Raw genomic sequence first — 17,347 nt, 5'->3', positions numbered from 1 at the left:
GGTGGCGGTGTCCATTTGGGGTGGATTCTTTTGGGTTCAGAAGGTCTGTTTTCATTGCGACAATATGGGGGTGGTCAAGGCCATTAATCGCAATTCAGCTTAGTCGCCGTTGTGAGATTGCTTCAGCATTTGATGTGGGTTGCCTGTCTTTAAACGCGTGGGTGGTAGCGTCTCATGTCCCAGGGGTTAGTAACTCAATTGCGGATGCTTTGTCTCGTTTCCAGTGGGAGTGTTTTCGGGAGTTGGCGCCGGAGGCGGAGACGGAAGGAACAAGCTTTCACCCTGAGCCGTGGAATCTGCCTTTCGGTCGGTTGAAGATTTGGTGAGGGGTTCCTTGTCGGCAGGGACATGGGCGGTTTACGACAGGGCATGGGGTCTTTGGGACGTTTGGAGGCAGCGTTTTGGGGGTTGTGGGTTGGAGAATGGAGTGTCGATGTTGCTTTGGGTGGGGCATTGCAGGGAGGAGGGGTGGTCATGTTCCAGGTTGAAAAAGTTTATGGCAGGTGTAGCTTTTGGTTGTCGGTGCCGGGGGGCAGGGGATGTTACTAAGTCCTTTTGGGTGGTGCAGGCTTTAAGGGGTTGGCAAAAGTGTTCAGCTGGGGTGATTACTCGCCGTCCGGTTTCGTTCGCTTTGTTGTTGAATATGTTGGGACAGTTGGAGGGGACTTGCGTGTCGGCAGTCAGGTTCTTCAAGTTGGCTTTTTCCCTCGCCTTTTTTGGAGCCTTGCCTATTGGGTAGTTGGTTAGATTGGAATTCTGCATCAGACGGTCCAACACGGTCAACAGGGCCAGGGTTGCCGGGGGGGTGTTGTACAAGGTGGAGGGGTCGGACGCATGCCCGGTTAGTTGTTAGGGAGTTTTGGGGAAGGGACGAGGTCAAAGGGGCTGGGCCGTCGTTAGTCCACATTGACGGGTCTTTTCTCTCTCGTTTTAAGTTTGTTGCAGGTATGAGATCATGTTTGTTGGGATTGGGTAAGGACCCCTCGTTATATGGGGGTCATTCGTTTCGGATAGGTGCAGCCACGGAAGCGGCTCGGAGGGGGTTGGGTGAGGATTTCATTCGACGCATTGGCCGTTTAGGGTCCCTTTGGTTTCGGTCATACGTCAGGGCCGCGTGGGCATGATGGTGGTTAACTTGGTGGGAGTGGGGGGTGTAGGGGCGGACAGTGGATGATATGTTTATTTAGTTTTTTCTTTTTGTAGGGGTTCCACTGTGCTTAATTTGGATTATGGGGCACTCCTACGTGTTCTGGGGAGCATTGAGAGCGGCGGTCAGGCTGGACGGAAGGCAGTTGTCGTTCTCGAGAGAGGTGGCCATAATCTGATGGCTGGGGATGCGAGGCATGCTCTGGAGTCGGATCCTCCTTGAGTTTCACAGGTTTGCGCGGTTGGATAGGCCCCCCCGGTGTTTTGGTATTGCATGTCGGGGGGAATGATTTGGGGGCGCGTCCCTTCAGGGAATTGGTAAGAGACATTAAGTTTGACCTGCTACGGTTGTGGGCGCTGTATGTGGAGCTATTGAATAAGGTGAGGATAAAAGTGAACAGGGCTGTTGGTAGGTTTGTTGCACGGAACGAGGGCATTGTGGTTCGGCATAGGGACTTGGAGTCGGGACAGGGGGCATTTTGGAGGAGTGATGGGGTACACTTGAATGGGGTAGGAATTGATCTTTGGTGTTCTGGTTTACAAGACAGTATTGAATTGGCGCTGCGGGTGTGGCGGGACGCAAGGAGGTGAGGTGTTCACCTTCTTGGGTCGTGGGGGGTCCTTGGAGTTGGTGGTTATGGTGGTTCTGGCGTAGTGGGGAGGGAGCCAAAAGGAGGCTCTGGACTCCCCAGGTACTGGTTTAAGGTGGGATATGGCAGGTAGCGGCCCACGTTGGTTGCCCTTGGTTACCGGTTCCTGCCTCTGAGCTGTCGTTCATCGGCTAGAGGTAATTTAACTGAGGGTGAGGCCGTTATCCGTCATTTATGGGGCTCCAAGGACCGTCCCCGTGTTGTGATTTTCCTAGGTTATTGATACGGTTCTTGGGCGTGGCCTTCAGATGGGAAGGCCTGGGTTTTCTGTATTAGTTATGTTATTTATTTGTATTTATATTATTATTAAAAGGCTGCTGTGGCCTTAAAACCCACTTGCTGTGTCTGTCATTATTGGGTTAGGAGTAGAGTTGAGCGAACACCTGGATGTTCGGGTTCGAGAAGTTCGGCCGAACATCCCGGAAATGTTCGGGTTCGGGATCCGAACCCGATCCGAACTTCGTCCCGAACCCGAACCCCATTGAAGTCAATGGGGACCCGAACTTTTCGGCACTAAAAAGGCTGTAAAACAGCCCAGGAAAGAGCTAGAGGGCTGCAAAAGGCAGCAACATGTAGGTAAATCCCCTGCAAACAAATGTGGATAGGGAAATGAATTAAAATAAAAATTAAATAAATAAAAATTAACCAAAATCAATTGGAGAGAGGTTCCATAGCAGAGAATCTGGCTTCCCGTCACCCACCAATGGAACAGTCCATTCTCAGATATTTAGGCCCCGGCACCCAGGCAGAGGAGAGAGGTCCTGTAACAGAGAATCTGTCTTCATGTCAGCAGAGAATTAGTCTGCATGTCATAGCAGAGAATGAGGCTTCACGTCAGCCACCACTGCAACAGTCCATTGGCATATATTTAGGCCCAGCACCCAGGCAGAGGAGGGAGGTCCCGTAACAGAGAATCTGTCTTCATGTCAGCAGAGAATTAGTCTGCATGTCATAGCAGAGAATGAGGCTTCACGTCAGCCACCACTGCAACAGTCCATTGGCATATATTTAGGCCCAGCACACACACAGGCAGAGGAGAGAGGTCCCGTAACAGAGAATCTGGCTTCATGTCAGCAGAGAATCAGTCTGCATGTCATAGCAGAGAATGAGGCTTCACGTCAGCCACCACTGCAACAGTCCATTGGCATATATTTAGGCCCAGCACACACACAGGCAGAGGAGAGAGGTCCCGTAACAGAGGATCTGGCTTCATGTCAGCAGAGAATTAGTCTGCATGTCATAGCAGAGAATGAGGCTTCACGTCAGCCACCACTGCAACAGTCCATTGGCATATATTTAGGCCTAGCACACAGGCAGAGGAGAGAGGTCCCGTAACAGACAATCTGGCTTCATGTCAGCAGAGAATCAGTCTGCATGTCATAGCAGAGAATGAGGCTTCACGTCACCCACCACTGCAACAGTCCATTGGCATATATTTAGGCCTAGCACACAGGCAGAGCAGAGAGGTCCCGTAACAGACAATCTGGCTTCATGACAGCAGAGAATCAGTCTGCATGTCATAGCAGAGAATGAGGCTTCACGTCACCCACCACTGCAACAGTCCATTGGCATATATTTAGGCCTAGCACACAGGCAGAGCAGAGAGGTCCCGTAACAGACGATCTGGCTTCATGTCAGCAGAGAATCAGTCTGCATGTCATAGCAGAGAATGAGGCTTCACGTCAGCCACCACTGCAACAGTCCATTGGCATATATTTAGGCCCAGCACCCAGGCAGAGGAGGGAGGTCCCGTAACAGAGAATCTGTCTTCATGTCAGCAGAGAATTAGTCTGCATGTCATAGCAGAGAATGAGGCTTCACGTCAGCCACCACTGCAACAGTCCATTGGCATATATTTAGGCCCAGCACACACACAGGCAGAGGAGAGAGGTCCCGTAACAGACAATCTGGCTTCATGTCAGCAGAGAATTAGTCTGCATGTCATAGCAGAGAATGAGGCTTCACGTCAGCCACCACTGCAACAGTCCATTGGCATATATTTAGGCCCAGCACACACACAGGCAGAGGAGAGAGGTCCCGTAACAGAGAATCTGTCTTCATGTCAGCAGAGAATTAGTCTGCATGTCATAGCAGAGAATCAGGCTTCACGTCACCCACCACTGCAACAGTCCATTGGCATATATTTAGGCCCAGCACCCAGGCAGAGGAGGGAGGTCCCGTAACAGAGAATCTGTCTTCATGTCAGCAGAGAATTAGTCTGCATGTCATAGCAGAGAATGAGGCTTCACGTCAGCCACCACTGCAACAGTCCATTGGCATATATTTAGGCCCAGCACACACACAGGCAGAGGAGAGAGGTCCCGTAACAGAGAATCTGTCTTCATGTCAGCAGAGAATTAGTCTGCATGTCATAGCAGAGAATGAGGCTTCACGTCAGCCACCACTGCAACAGTCCATTGGCATATATTTAGGCCCAGCACACACACAGGCAGAGGAGAGAGGTCCCGTAACAGAGAATCTGTCTTCATGTCAGCAGAGAATTAGTCTGCATGTCATAGCAGAGAATGAGGCTTCACGTCACCCACCACTGCAACAGTCCATTGGCATATATTTAGGCCCAGCACCCAGGCAGAGGAGGGAGGTCCCGTAACAGACAATCTGGCTTCATGTCAGCAGAGAATTAGTCTGCATGTCATAGCAGAGAATGAGGCTTCACGTCAGCCACCACTGCAACAGTCCATTGGCATATATTTAGGCCTAGCACACAGGCAGAGGAGAGGTTCATTCAACTTTGGGTAGCATCGCAATATAATGGTAAAATGAAAATAAAAATAGGATTGAATGAGGAAGTGCCCTGGAGTCCAATAATATATGGTTATGGGGAGGTAGTTAATGTCTAATCTGGACAAGGGACGGACAGGTCCTGTGGGATCCATGCCTGGTTCATTTTTATGAACGTCAGCTTGTCCACATTGGCTGTAGACAGGCGGCTGCGTTTGTCTGTAATGACGCCCCCTGCCGTGCTGAATACACGTTCAGACAAAACGCTGGCTGCCGGGCAGGCCAGCACCTCCAAGGCATAAAAGGCTAGCTCTGGCCACGTGGACAATTTAGAGACCCAGAAGTTGAATGGGGCCGAACCATCAGTCAGTACGTGGAGGGGTGTGCACACGTACTGTTCCACCATGTTAGTGAAATGTTGCCTCCTGCTAACACGTTGCGTATCAGGTGGTGGTGCAGTTAGCTGTGGCGTGTTGACAAAACTTTTCCACATCTCTGCCATGCTAACCCTGCCCTCAGAGGAGCTGGCCGTGACACAGCTGCCTTGGCGACCTCTTGCTCCTCCTCTGCCTTGGCCTTGGGCTTCCACTTGTTCCCCTGTGACATTTGGGAATGCTCTCAGTAGCGCGTCTACCAACGTGCGCTTGTACTCGCGCATCTTCCTATCACGCTCCAGTGCAGGAAGTAAGGTGGGCACATTGTCTTTGTAGCGTGGATCCAGCAGGGTGGCAACCCAGTAGTCCGCACAGGTTAAAATGTGGGCAACTCTGCTGTCGTTGCGCAGGCACTGCAGCATGTAGTCGCTCATGTGTGCCAGGCTGCCCAGGGATAAGGACAAGCTGTCCTCTGTGGGAGGCGTATCGTCATCGTCCTGCCTTTCCCCCCAGCCACGCACCAGTGATGGACCCGAGCTGCGTTGGGTGCCACCCCGCTGTGACCATGCTTCATCCTCATCCTCCTCCACCTCCTCCTCATCCTCGTCCTCCTCGTCCTCCAGTAGTGGGCCCTGGCTGGCCACATTTGTACCTGGCCTCTGCTGTTGCCAAAAACCTCCCTCTGAGTCACTTCGAAGAGACTGGCCTGAAAGTGCTAAAAATGACCCCTCTTCCTCCTCCTCCTCCTCCTCCTGGGCCACCTCCTCTTCCATCATCGCCCTAAGTGTTTTCTCAAGGAGACATAGAAGTGGTATTGTAACGCTGATAACGGTGTCATCGCCACTGGCCATGTTGGTGGAGTACTCGAAACAGCGCAACAGGGCACACAGGTCTCGCATGGAGGCCCAGTCATTGGTGGTGAAGTGGTGCTGTTCTGTAGTGCGACTGACCCGTGCGTGCTGCAGCTGAAACTCCACTATGGCCTGCTGCTGCTCGCACAGTCTGTCCAGCATGTGCAAGGTGGAGTTCCACCTGGTGGGCACGTCGCATATGAGGCGGTGAGCGGGAAGGCCGAAGTTACGCTGTAGCGCAGACAGGCGAGCAGCAGCAGGATGTGAACGCCGGAAGCGCGAACAGACGGCCCGCACTTTATGCAGCAGCTCTGACATGTCGGGGTAGTTGTGAATGAACTTCTGCACCACCAAATTCAGCACATGCGCCAAGCAAGGGATGTGCGTCAAATTGGCTAGTCCCAGAGCTGCAACGAGATTTCGCCCATTATCACACACCACCAGGCCGGGCTTGAGGCTCACCGGCAGCAACCACTCGTCGGTCTGTTGTTCTATACCCCGCCACAACTCCTGTGCGGTGTGGGGCCTGTCCCCCAAACATATGAGTTTCAGAATGGCCTGCTGACGTTTACCCCGGGCTGTGCTGAAGTTGGTGGTGAAGGTGTGTGGCTGACTGGATGAGCAGGTGGAAGAAGAGGAGGAGGAAGCCGAGAAGGAGGAGGTGGCAACAGGAGGCAAAGAATGTTGCCCTGCGATCCTTGGCGGCGGAAGGACGTGCGCCAAACAGCTCTCCGCCTGGGGCCCAGCTGCCACTACATTTACCCAGTGTGCAGTTAGGGAGATATAGCGTCCCTGGCCGTGCTTACTGGTCCACGTATCTGTGGTTAGGTGGACCTTGCCACATATGGCGTTGCGCAGTGCACACTTGATTTTATCGGATACTTGGTTGTGCAGGGAAGGCACGGCTCTCTTGGAGAAGTAGTGCCGGCTGGGAACAACATACTGTGGGACAGCAAGCGACATGAGCTGTTTGAAGCTGTCTGTGTCCACCAGCCTAAATGACAGCATTTCATAGGCCAGTAGTTTAGAAATGCTGGCATTCAGGGCCAGGGATCGAGGGTGGCTAGGTGGGAATTTACGCTTTCTATCAAATGTTTGTGAGATGGAGAGCTGAACGCTGGCGTGTGACATGGTTGAGACGCTTGGTGACGGAGGTGGTGGTGGTGGTGTTGGTGGTACATCCCCTGTTTGCTGGGCGGCAGGTGCCAACGTTCCTCCAGAGGCGGAGGAAGAGGCCGAGGCGGCAGCAGCAGAATAGGCCGAGGCGGCAGCAGCAGAAGAGGTAGCAGGGGGAGCCTGAGTGACTTCCTTGGTTTTAAGGTGTTTACTCCACTGCAGTTCATGCTTTGCATGCAGGTGCCTGGTCATGCAGGTTGTGCTCAGGTTCAGAACGTTAATGCCTCGCTTCAGGCTCTGATGGCACAGCGTGCAAACCACTCGGGTCTTGTCGTCAGCACATTGTTTGAAGAAGTGCCATGCCAGGGAACTCCTTGAAGCTGCCTTTGGGGTGCTCGGTCCCAGATGGCGGCGGTCAGTAGCAGGCGGAGTCTCTTGGCGGCGGGTGTTCTGCTTTTGCCCACTGCTCCCTCTTTTGCTACGCTGTTGGCTCGGTCTCACCACTGCCTCTTCCTCCGAACTGTGAAAGTCAGTGGCACGACCTTCATTCCATGTGGGGTCTAGGACCTCATCGTCCCCTGCATCGTCTTCCACCCAGTCTTGATCCCTGACCTCCTGTTCAGTCTGCACACTGCAGAAAGACGCAGCAGTTGGCACCTGTGTTTCGTCATCATCAGAGACATGCTGAGGTGGTATTCCCATGTCCTCATCATCAGGAAACATAAGTGGTTGTGCGTCAGTGCATTCTATGTCTTTCACCGCTGGGGAAGGGCTAGGTGGATGCCCTTGGGAAACCCTGCCAGCGGAGTCTTCAAACAGCATAAGAGACTGCTGCATAACTTGAGGCTGAGACAGTTTCCCTGGTATGCATGGGGGTGATGTGACAGACTGATGGGGTTGGTTTTCAGGCGCCATCTGTGCGCTTTCTGCAGAAGACTGGGTGGGAGATAATGTGAACGTGCTGGATCCACTGTCGGCCACCCAATTGACTAATGCCTGTACCTGCTCAGGCCTTACCATCCTTAGAACGGCATTGGGCCCCACCATATATCGCTGTAAATTCTGGCGGCTACTGGGACCTGAGGTAGTTGGTACACTAGGACGTGTGGATGTGGCAGAACGGCCACGTCCTCTCCCAGCACCAGAGGGTCCACTAACACCACCACGACCATGTCCACGTCCGCGTCCCTTACTAGATGTTTTTCTCATTGTTATGGTTCACCACAACAACAAATATATTATTTGGCCCAATGTATTGTATTCAAATTCAGCGGGATATAAATTTGAGGCCTAGTATTTAGGCGCTGGGTGACCGGTATGGATTTAGTGACAGAATTAGACTTGGAAATGCACAGAAGCGTGTGTGTGAAGTTATTCTGAATGACCCTATGTGCACCTTGAATATTATATACCCTTTTTGGGATAGATTTCAAATAGCTCTGATATAGCAGGAACCACTAAATTATGAAATTGCTAAATTGGGAATTGTACTTCAACCCAGAACAAAAAATGTGCTTTGACGGACACTAAATAACTTTCCCAGCCACAACAGGACAGCGGTAACGAGAGATTTAGCAGGATATAAATTTGAGGCCTAGTATTTAGGCGCTGGGTGACAGGTATGGGTTTAGTGACAGAATTAGATTTGGAAATGCACAGTAGCGGGTGTGTGAAGTTATTCTGAATGACCCTATGTGCACCTTGAATATTATATACCCTTTTAGGGATAGATTTCAAATAGCTCTGATATAGCAGAAACCACTAAATTATGAAATTGCTAAATTGGGAATTGTATTTCAACCCAGAACAAGAAATGTGCTTGAACGGACACTAAATAACTCGCCCAGCTACAGCACTAAGGACAGATTTAGCGGGATATAAATTTGAGGCCTAGTATTTAGGCGCTGGGTGACAGGTATGGGTTTAGTGCCAGAATTAGACTTGGAAATACACAGTAGCGGGTGTGTGTGAAGTTATTCTGAATGACCCAATGTGCACCTTGAATATTATATACCCTTTTAGGGATAGATTTCAAATAGCTCTGATATAGCAGAAACCACTAAATTATGAAATTGCTAAATTGGGAATTGTATTTCAACCCAGAACAAGAAATGTGCTTGAACGGACACTAAATAACTCGCCCAGCTACAGCACTAAGGACAGATTTAGCGGGATATAAATTTGAGGCCTAGTATTTAGGCGCTGGGTGACAGGTATGGGTTTAGTGCCAGAATTAGACTTGGAAATACACAGTAGCGGGTGTGTGTGAAGTTATTCTGAATGACCCAATGTGCACCTTGAATATTATATACCCTTTTAGGGATAGATTTCAAATAGCTCTGATATAGCAGAAACCACTAAATTATGAAATTGCTAAATTGGGAATTGTATTTCAACCCAGAACAAGAAATGTGCTTGAACGGACACTAAATAACTCGCCCAGCTACAGCACTAGGGACAGATTTAGCGGGATATAAATTTGAGGCCTAGTATTTAGGCGCTGGGTGACAGGTATGGGTTTAGTGACAGAATTAGACTTGGAAATACACAGTAGCGGGTGTGTGTGAAGTTATTCTGAATGACCCAATGTGCACCTTGAATATTATATACCCTTTTAGGGATAGATTTCAAATAGCTCTGATATAGCAGAAACCACTAAATTATGAAATTGCTAAATTGGGAATTGTATTTCAACCCAGAACAAGAAATGTGCTTGAACGGACACTAAATAACTCGCCCAGCTACAGCACTAGGGACAGATTTAGCGGGATATAAATTTGAGGCCTAGTATTTAGGCGCTGGGTGACAGGTATGGGTTTAGTGACAGAATTAGACTTGGAAATACACAGTAGCGGGTGTGTGTGAAGTTATTCTGAATGACCCAATGTGCACCTTGAATATTATATACCCTTTTAGGGATAGATTTCAAATAGCTCTGATATAGCAGAAACCACTAAATTATGAAATTGCTAAATTGGGAATTGTATTTCAACCCAGAACAAGAAATGTGCTTGAACGGACACTAAATAACTCGCCCAGCTACAGCACTAGGGACAGATTTAGCGGGATATAAATTTGAGGCCTAGTATTTAGGCGCTGGGTGACAGGTATGGGTTTAGTGCCAGAATTAGACTTGGAAATACACAGTAGCGGGTGTGTGTGAAGTTATTCTGAATGACCCAATGTGCACCTTGAATATTATATACCCTTTTAGGGATAGATTTCAAATAGCTCTGATATAGCAGAAACCACTAAATTATGAAATTGCTAAATTGGGAATTGTATTTCAACCCAGAACAAGAAATGTGCTTGAACGGACACTAAATAACTCGCCCAGCTACAGCACTAAGGACAGATTTAGCGGGATATAAATTTGAGGCCTAGTATTTAGGCGCTGGGTGACAGGTATGGGTTTAGTGCCAGAATTAGACTTGGAAATACACAGTAGCGGGTGTGTGTGAAGTTATTCTGAATGACCCAATGTGCACCTTGAATATTATATACCCTTTTAGGGATAGATTTCAAATAGCTCTGATATAGCAGAAACCACTAAATTATGAAATTGCTAAATTGGGAATTGTATTTCAACCCAGAACAAGAAATGTGCTTGAACGGACACTAAATAACTCGCCCAGCTACAGCACTAAGGACAGATTTAGCGGGATATAAATTTGAGGCCTAGTATTTAGGCGCTGGGTGACCGGTATGGATTTAGTGACAGAATTAGACTGGGATATGGCCAAAAAATAAACAGACTATTGCTGGTTAAATGCACTTGGTGACAGGCGCAGCTTGCCCCTGATTTAGTATATGGCCAAAAAATGAACAGACTATTGCTGGTTAAATGCACTTGGTGTGACAGCTTCACCCTGATGTAGGCTTTAGCCAAAAAACAACCACACCATTGAGGGTTAAATGCACTTGGTGACAGGCGCAGCTTGCCCCTGATTTAGTATATGGCCAAAAAATGAACAGACTATTGCTGGTTAAATGCACTTGGTGTGACAGCTTCACCCTGATGTAGGCTTTAGCCAAAAAACAAACACACCATTGAGGGTTAAATGCACTTGGTGACAGGCGCAGCTTGCCCCTGATTTTGTATATGGCCAAAAAATGAACAGACTATTGCTGGTTAAATGCACTTGGTGTGACAGCTTCACCCTGATGTAGGCTTTAGCCAAAAAACAACCACACCATTGAGGGTTAAATGCACTTGGTCGCAGCTTGTGCTGGCGCACCACAAGACACAAAATGGCCGCCGATCACCCCAGAAAAATGTGACTGACAAACGGTCTGGGCAGCCTAAAAACAGTGAGCAATTGAGGATCAGCAGCTCAATGATCCACAGCTGCAGATCGATCAGTTAATCAAGTCCTTTGGAGGAGTTAATCTGCCTAATCTCGCCCTACTGTCGCAGCCGCAACCTCTCCCTACGCTAATCAGAGCAGAGTGACGGGCGGCGCTATGTGACTCCAGCTTAAATAGAGGCTGGGTCACATGGTGCTCTGGCCAATCACAGCCATGCCAATAGTAGGCATGGCTGTGATGGCCTCTTGGGGCAAGTAGTATGACGCTTGTTGATTGGCTGCTTTGCAGCCTTTCAAAAAGCGCCAAGAAAGCGTCACAAAAGCGCGAAGAAAGCGACGAACACCGAACCCGAACCCGGACTTTTACGAAAATGTCCGGGTTCGGGTCCGTGTCACGGACACCCCAAAATTCGGTACGAACCCGAACTATACAGTTCGAGTTCGCTCATCCCTAGTTAGGAGTGAGAATTATAGGGGGGGGGGGGGGTGTAAGTGACTTGACAATACACCGGTCAAGGGTTCAGTAGGGGAGGTTACAGCCTGGGTAATAGAAACAATCCGATTACACCTTGTAGCACTGACTGTGGGTCCAAATTGCCATTATACAGCTCTGTAATTTCAGCAAAACGTTCTTGTTATTGGGGTGTTACAGCCATTAACAGGTTTTATTACAAGGAAATATTTCTACGTTTTATTTGCCCTTGTGCGGTGCAGTTTTTGGCTTGTATTAGTGGCGAAAAAAGGGCTTATTAGCCATTGTGTGTTGAAGTGAGAAAATTACAGCCCTTTTTGTTGTGTATAGTAAAATATTTTTGCCATTCAGCGGTGCAGTTATTTTGTTCTAAATCCATTTTTTGGTGTGTATTGGGCAAAAAAGGCTTAATAGCCGTTGTCTGGTGAAAAAATTACAAACTTTTTTGTTGTGTTTTAATTTCCTTTTTATTTATTTAATCTAACAGTATGTCAGACAGAGAAGTGACAGGCTCTACACAGGGGAGTGGCAGAGGCCTAAATGTTTCTGGCACAGGCACAGGTCGCAGCAGAGTAAGGGTGAGTGGCAGCAGGGGTCACTTCCAGAGGCCTGAGCTCCCGGTGTCAACTAGTGGTCCTGTCTTAACCAGTAACCCAACGGTGCTTGAATTGTTGACTCGGTCATCTCGCTTTTGGTTCCACTCCTGTTTTTTTGGCATTAGCAATACTGATGGATTACTGACCAAATGCTGACCGAGTGAAGGCGGATGCTCCACAGACAGGATCAGTTTTTTGGGGGGTTATTGTTCTGACGGATCAGAGGAAGGGCAAAATTGTCAGTGACGTCAACACAAACTTACTGCGGACACCCTCTCCACTCTGTCGGGGGGCTCTACTTGTATAAGCTTCAAATAGAGCAGGTTCTATAGACATCTATGTGGAATCAGCTGACGACGGTGTAAAAGGAGTGCGCTTCTTCTTGACACTAACATCGACCTGTAAGGTTTACACTTGAGTCATTTGGTAAGTTTTGGCCCCGTGACTGCCCAAAGAAGTGAAGTGTGCAGTGATTCTAAGGGCTCATGCACACAAACGTATTTTCTTTCCGTGACCGTTCCGCAAAAAAATTGAACATGTCCTATTATTGTCCGCATTACGGACAAGGATAGGACTGTTCTATTAGGGGCTAGCTGTTCCGTTCCGCAAAATACGGAATGCACACGGATGTCATCCATATCTTTTGCGGATCAGTTTTTTGAGGACACATTGCTCCACCTGCTCTGCTAGATTTATTTCAAGCTGGCAGCTGGTCCATTCTCAGTGGGTGGGTGCTTTCTCTTTCAGCTGTCTCCCTATCACAGCTCAGAGGGCATGTCATTTCTGCTGCACTCTCTCCTTATTGCAGCTCAGGGTATGTGTCCTTTCTGCTGCAGATCTCTCCCTGTACCTGTAACAGCTTCTAAGGGCTCATTCAGACAGCCGTATGCTGTTCGCAAAAATGCAGATCCGCTTTTTGCAGATTAGATGAAGACCTATTCCCTACTATGGCATCCTTTTCTTTAATTCTATGGCTCTGCAAAGCAAATAAAACATGTCCTATATTTGTCAGTGAAAATAAGGATGTGGCTCCATTGAAGTCCATAGGTCCTCAAAAATGCAGAATGCAATCTGTTTTTTTTGCGGACACGCTAAACTGTCCGCAAAAAAACGGATTCGCAGTTTTGCAGACAACCATCTGAATGAGCCCTAACAGTAGATACAGTATGGCTGGTGGCTGTTGAAGTATGAAACTCAGCATGTGTGTCCACCTCAGCAAGGTTAAAGAGGTGGACAGAGAAAACAGAAAAAACAGCAGGTGCAATTGCAATAGTATTCAGATCCAGGTGCTGGTTTGAAAAATAATGAATATTTTTAGCAGAACAACCTCTCTAAACGTTCTATTACACATAATGTATTATGGCTACGTGGTTTATCTACTCATTTCTGTGGTTTTGGGACTTATACAGGTTAAGCAGATAAAAGCCATGTGCTTCATCTGTACTTGCTGCAAAACCCCATCAATTAGCCCCAAGCGGTGCACGGTTACTATGGCTTGGCCGCATTGTCTAATTGCACTCTTAATTGTATGTAGTTATTAGCTCTTCTTTAAGATGATCTTTTAGTAACAAATTTGCAGCAGATGCTTGCATAGTATATATAATTGGTCCATGTCATAAGCACTTATAAATAGTACATAGAAATGGAGAAATAAGAGAATAATTAGCTGCACTTACTGTACATTTCTACCTTGTTTTTTTTTTTAAGGCGGCTAATTACCAGGCTTTGATTCTGCTTCTTCTTTGAATCTATGTCACTTGATGTTACATGTCACTTGGATTATCGTCTGATACATCCGTAGGATTGTTTATTGTAGCACGTAGAATCATTACTCCTTTTTACCATACACGAATGGACTCAGTAATACAGTATTGTGATTGTACAACAATTCAAGGAAAAAAGTTGGTGTTTGGTTATATTAGGGTATGTTAAGAAGTGGCGGATTTGTTCCTCAAAATCAGAGAAGAGAAGGCTTTCCATTGCAAAGCTCTAAATGGGCCACCAGTGTGGTCCCTGGGTTTTGTCACCAAGGACATAAGGACCTCTTGTTTGTTTCCCCACCATACCCTTTTTAGTAAGAGGTATTCCAATAATGACAAATTATCCCCAATCCATTCGATCGAGGTATCTGCTAGATCAGTTGGGGTCTGACTGCTGAGACCCTTTCTAATCATGACAGTGGGAGTTTTAAGTCCCCAGTTTGAAAGGCACAATAGTCAAGCATGCGCCCTTCCACTCTATGGGACAGACAGACATAGCCAAATAAAGTAGTCAAACCCCTACTATGTAGCAGTTATACCCTATCAACTGGATAGGGCATAACTCATTATTATAGGAATACCCCTTTAACCCTTGAGCTAATTCTCTACCCACAACCCCCTTCTGTATTGGAGTGTCCTACACATGTTCCCACCACTCAACCGAAAAGTTGATGGGACTAACCAGAGCTGTATCTCCTAGAACCTCATAGCAGCTTGGTGATTGTCACTAAGGTATGTAGGGGGTCATTTATGACCAGATATACGCCACTTTCGTAGCATATACCTGGCACAGATTCTGATGTACGTCATGTTGCTGCAGAATCTGCTACTTCTTACCCGATCATGCCAGGTTTGAAAAGTGGACATGGCGTGCACTAAGAAGGGAACCAGCCGACAGAACAGTCTTATTCTTAATTTTCTACACCGAGTTTAGGCACCATTCACATGTCCGTAAAAATGGGTCCGCATCCGTTCCGCAAAATGCGGACCCATTTATTCTCTATGGGGACGGAATGTATGCGGAGGGCACACTAAGTGCTCTCCACATCCGCATTTCCGGAGCAAGCCGACGATCTTCCGGTCCACGTCTCCGGAAAAAAATATAACATGTCCTATTCTTGTCCGCAATTGCGACAAGAATAGGCATTTCTATGGCAGTGCCGGCCGGGTGCATTGCGGATCTGCAATTTGTGGATCCGCAATACTCTACGGACGTGTGAATGAACGCTTAGGCGTAGAAAATAGTTTAAATGTAAGACAGCTCAGAAGTTGCCTTCATTTAGAATCAGCGATGGATCTGCCAAAGTTATGTAGAGCCATCACCTCTACATAACTTCTGCTATCCACTGCTTTTACAGGGGCTTAATAAGAGTGGCGTCTAAAACAGCGGTCTTCGTAAATGTGCCCCGTAATCCCTTGTACAGTACAATGCTAGAAAATGGGGTCCTGAAACAACTCTGTGTGAATTTTAGGGCATGCTGTGGATTTCCAATCTGTCATGGATGCCTGTGCATTGGATAGGGCGAAATCTACAAAAATTGCAACAACATCTGCATGTAATAAAATGTAGACTTACTGTTCATGTTATTTCTTATCTGAGTTGTCTAATAGTAGTAGAATAACTATAATATTTCATTTTTTTTCAGAAAATATAAAATATCATTATTATTTTTTTCTTTTTTCTTTGCCTATTAACAGATTCCGCGGCACATCAAGACTCTACCATACTACAGCTATGACCAGCCCATGGTCGGATATTGCCAGACACACAAGACACTCCTTGTAAATAAGGGCTATGATGGGACATCTCAAGAGCAAAGAGAGACCACCAACCTAGAGCTTAGTAGGGACCAGAGCTACATCTCCACCATAGCTCGCTCAGCAGCACCTGCCATATACATTGAGAGGATACCAAACCAATAACATCAGGAGTCTTGTTCCTGGAGTGTGCATCTTGGGAGAAGAAGACGCGGACAAACACATAGTAACAGATTACAGTTGTCTGGAGCGCCCTGAAGACGTTGCGTGCTTGTGTAATCAATAAATAACGCAAAACTAAAAAACATTGAGCGCGGAACAGACTTCTGGTTGCCGGACCCTGGAACACTAATGGATGAATTAGGAACAGCATGGGGTCTATTTTGGCTTTAAAGTATTATCCTAAGCCCCAGTGGTGTAAAAAAAAATAAAAAATTTGAAAAATAAAGTTAATAAGATAATAAAATAAAAACATAACACTGGATCCACGCAAAGGATTTCTTAACCAATTTTGGATCCACTTCCGTTGAGTACGGGAGTAATATTTGCTTGTACATTGGTTTCTTTTTTTTTCTACACGTTGCATGGTTCCAATACAGATGAACCAAAATGGGGAGACTTTGGGGATTTTGGGGTAGGGAATGCTTCTTGTTTCCTGTCGAATAACCCAGTGGATCTCTTTGAACTGTGTTTCTTTTCTCTTTTCCTGTTAGAAGGATTTGCTTTTTATCAGACTGCCAGCCACAGGGGATGACATTGGGGAGAGACCAGCCTCAATTAGAGTCACTCTGGTGGATAAGAATTCACGAAACAAAACAAAATAAATAAAAAATAAAAAAAGGTGCAGAACAGGCAGTGGGAAGCCTTCATCTGGGCCCTCATACATATAAGGATTATCATTCCTATATTGGTTTATTTGGATTTTCTTGACAAGGTTAAATCACGAGAGTATAATTTTTTTTAAATACTATTATGATCAGTTATAGCTTTTGTGTAGTTTTTATCAATAAAAAAATCTGAAAAACACTATGCATGAAGTATATATTATTCTGGTTCCAGTATACTGTATGAAGTTGTTGAGAAGATTTTTAAAATACATGATACTATAGTATAAAGTAGCAGCTGGTACGGGGTTCTCTGAAAAGCGGAAACCCTTTTCATATTTACAGGCAAGATACAGGACTCAAAAAACTCACCTGTCACCGGTTCTCCAGTTCTAGCACTGAGCTTTCTTCTCCTTCGCTTCTGACTTCCACTGGACCAGAATTGTGATGTGCCATCTACATGCACATTGCTGCTCAGCCTCATAGTCTCAGCGGTGACATGTAACCATGTCGCATGTGACCGCTGCCACCCCTGAGGCCATTGATCGGTCAGCAACAGTGATGTGTGTAGCCAGCTACTTAATTTTCTGGTCCAGTTGGGATGGTAAGCAGAAGAGAAGAGAGTTTGGTGTTGGCACTGGCGATCTAGTGACAGGTACTTTTTTTTAACCCCTGTACCCCACCTGTAAATAAAAAAGGGGAGCCAACACTGTGGTCAGCACAGCTGTTAACTAGATCGAGCTACTTTTAC

At 47.0% G+C, this 17,347-nt stretch overlaps 1 protein-coding gene across 1 annotated transcript in view; it reads left to right on the top strand.

Annotated features, from left to right (window-relative positions):
• LRRTM4 (leucine rich repeat transmembrane neuronal 4) overlaps positions 1-15,937 on the top strand; it is a 716,993-nt gene extending 701,056 nt beyond the window's left edge. The window contains exon 3 of the mRNA XM_044283102.1: positions 15,713-15,937. Coding sequence (XP_044139037.1) covers positions 15,713-15,937 — 225 coding nt within the window. The remainder of the gene's footprint in view (positions 1-15,712) is intronic.
• The last annotated feature ends 1,410 nt before the right edge of the window (positions 15,938-17,347 follow it).

Source organism: Bufo gargarizans, chromosome 2, assembly GCF_014858855.1.
Source record: "Bufo gargarizans isolate SCDJY-AF-19 chromosome 2, ASM1485885v1, whole genome shotgun sequence".
NCBI lineage: Eukaryota > Metazoa > Chordata > Amphibia > Anura > Bufonidae > Bufo > Bufo gargarizans.
The sequence above is the reverse complement of the archived record's forward strand: the minus strand, read 5'-3'. Positions and strand labels throughout refer to the sequence as shown.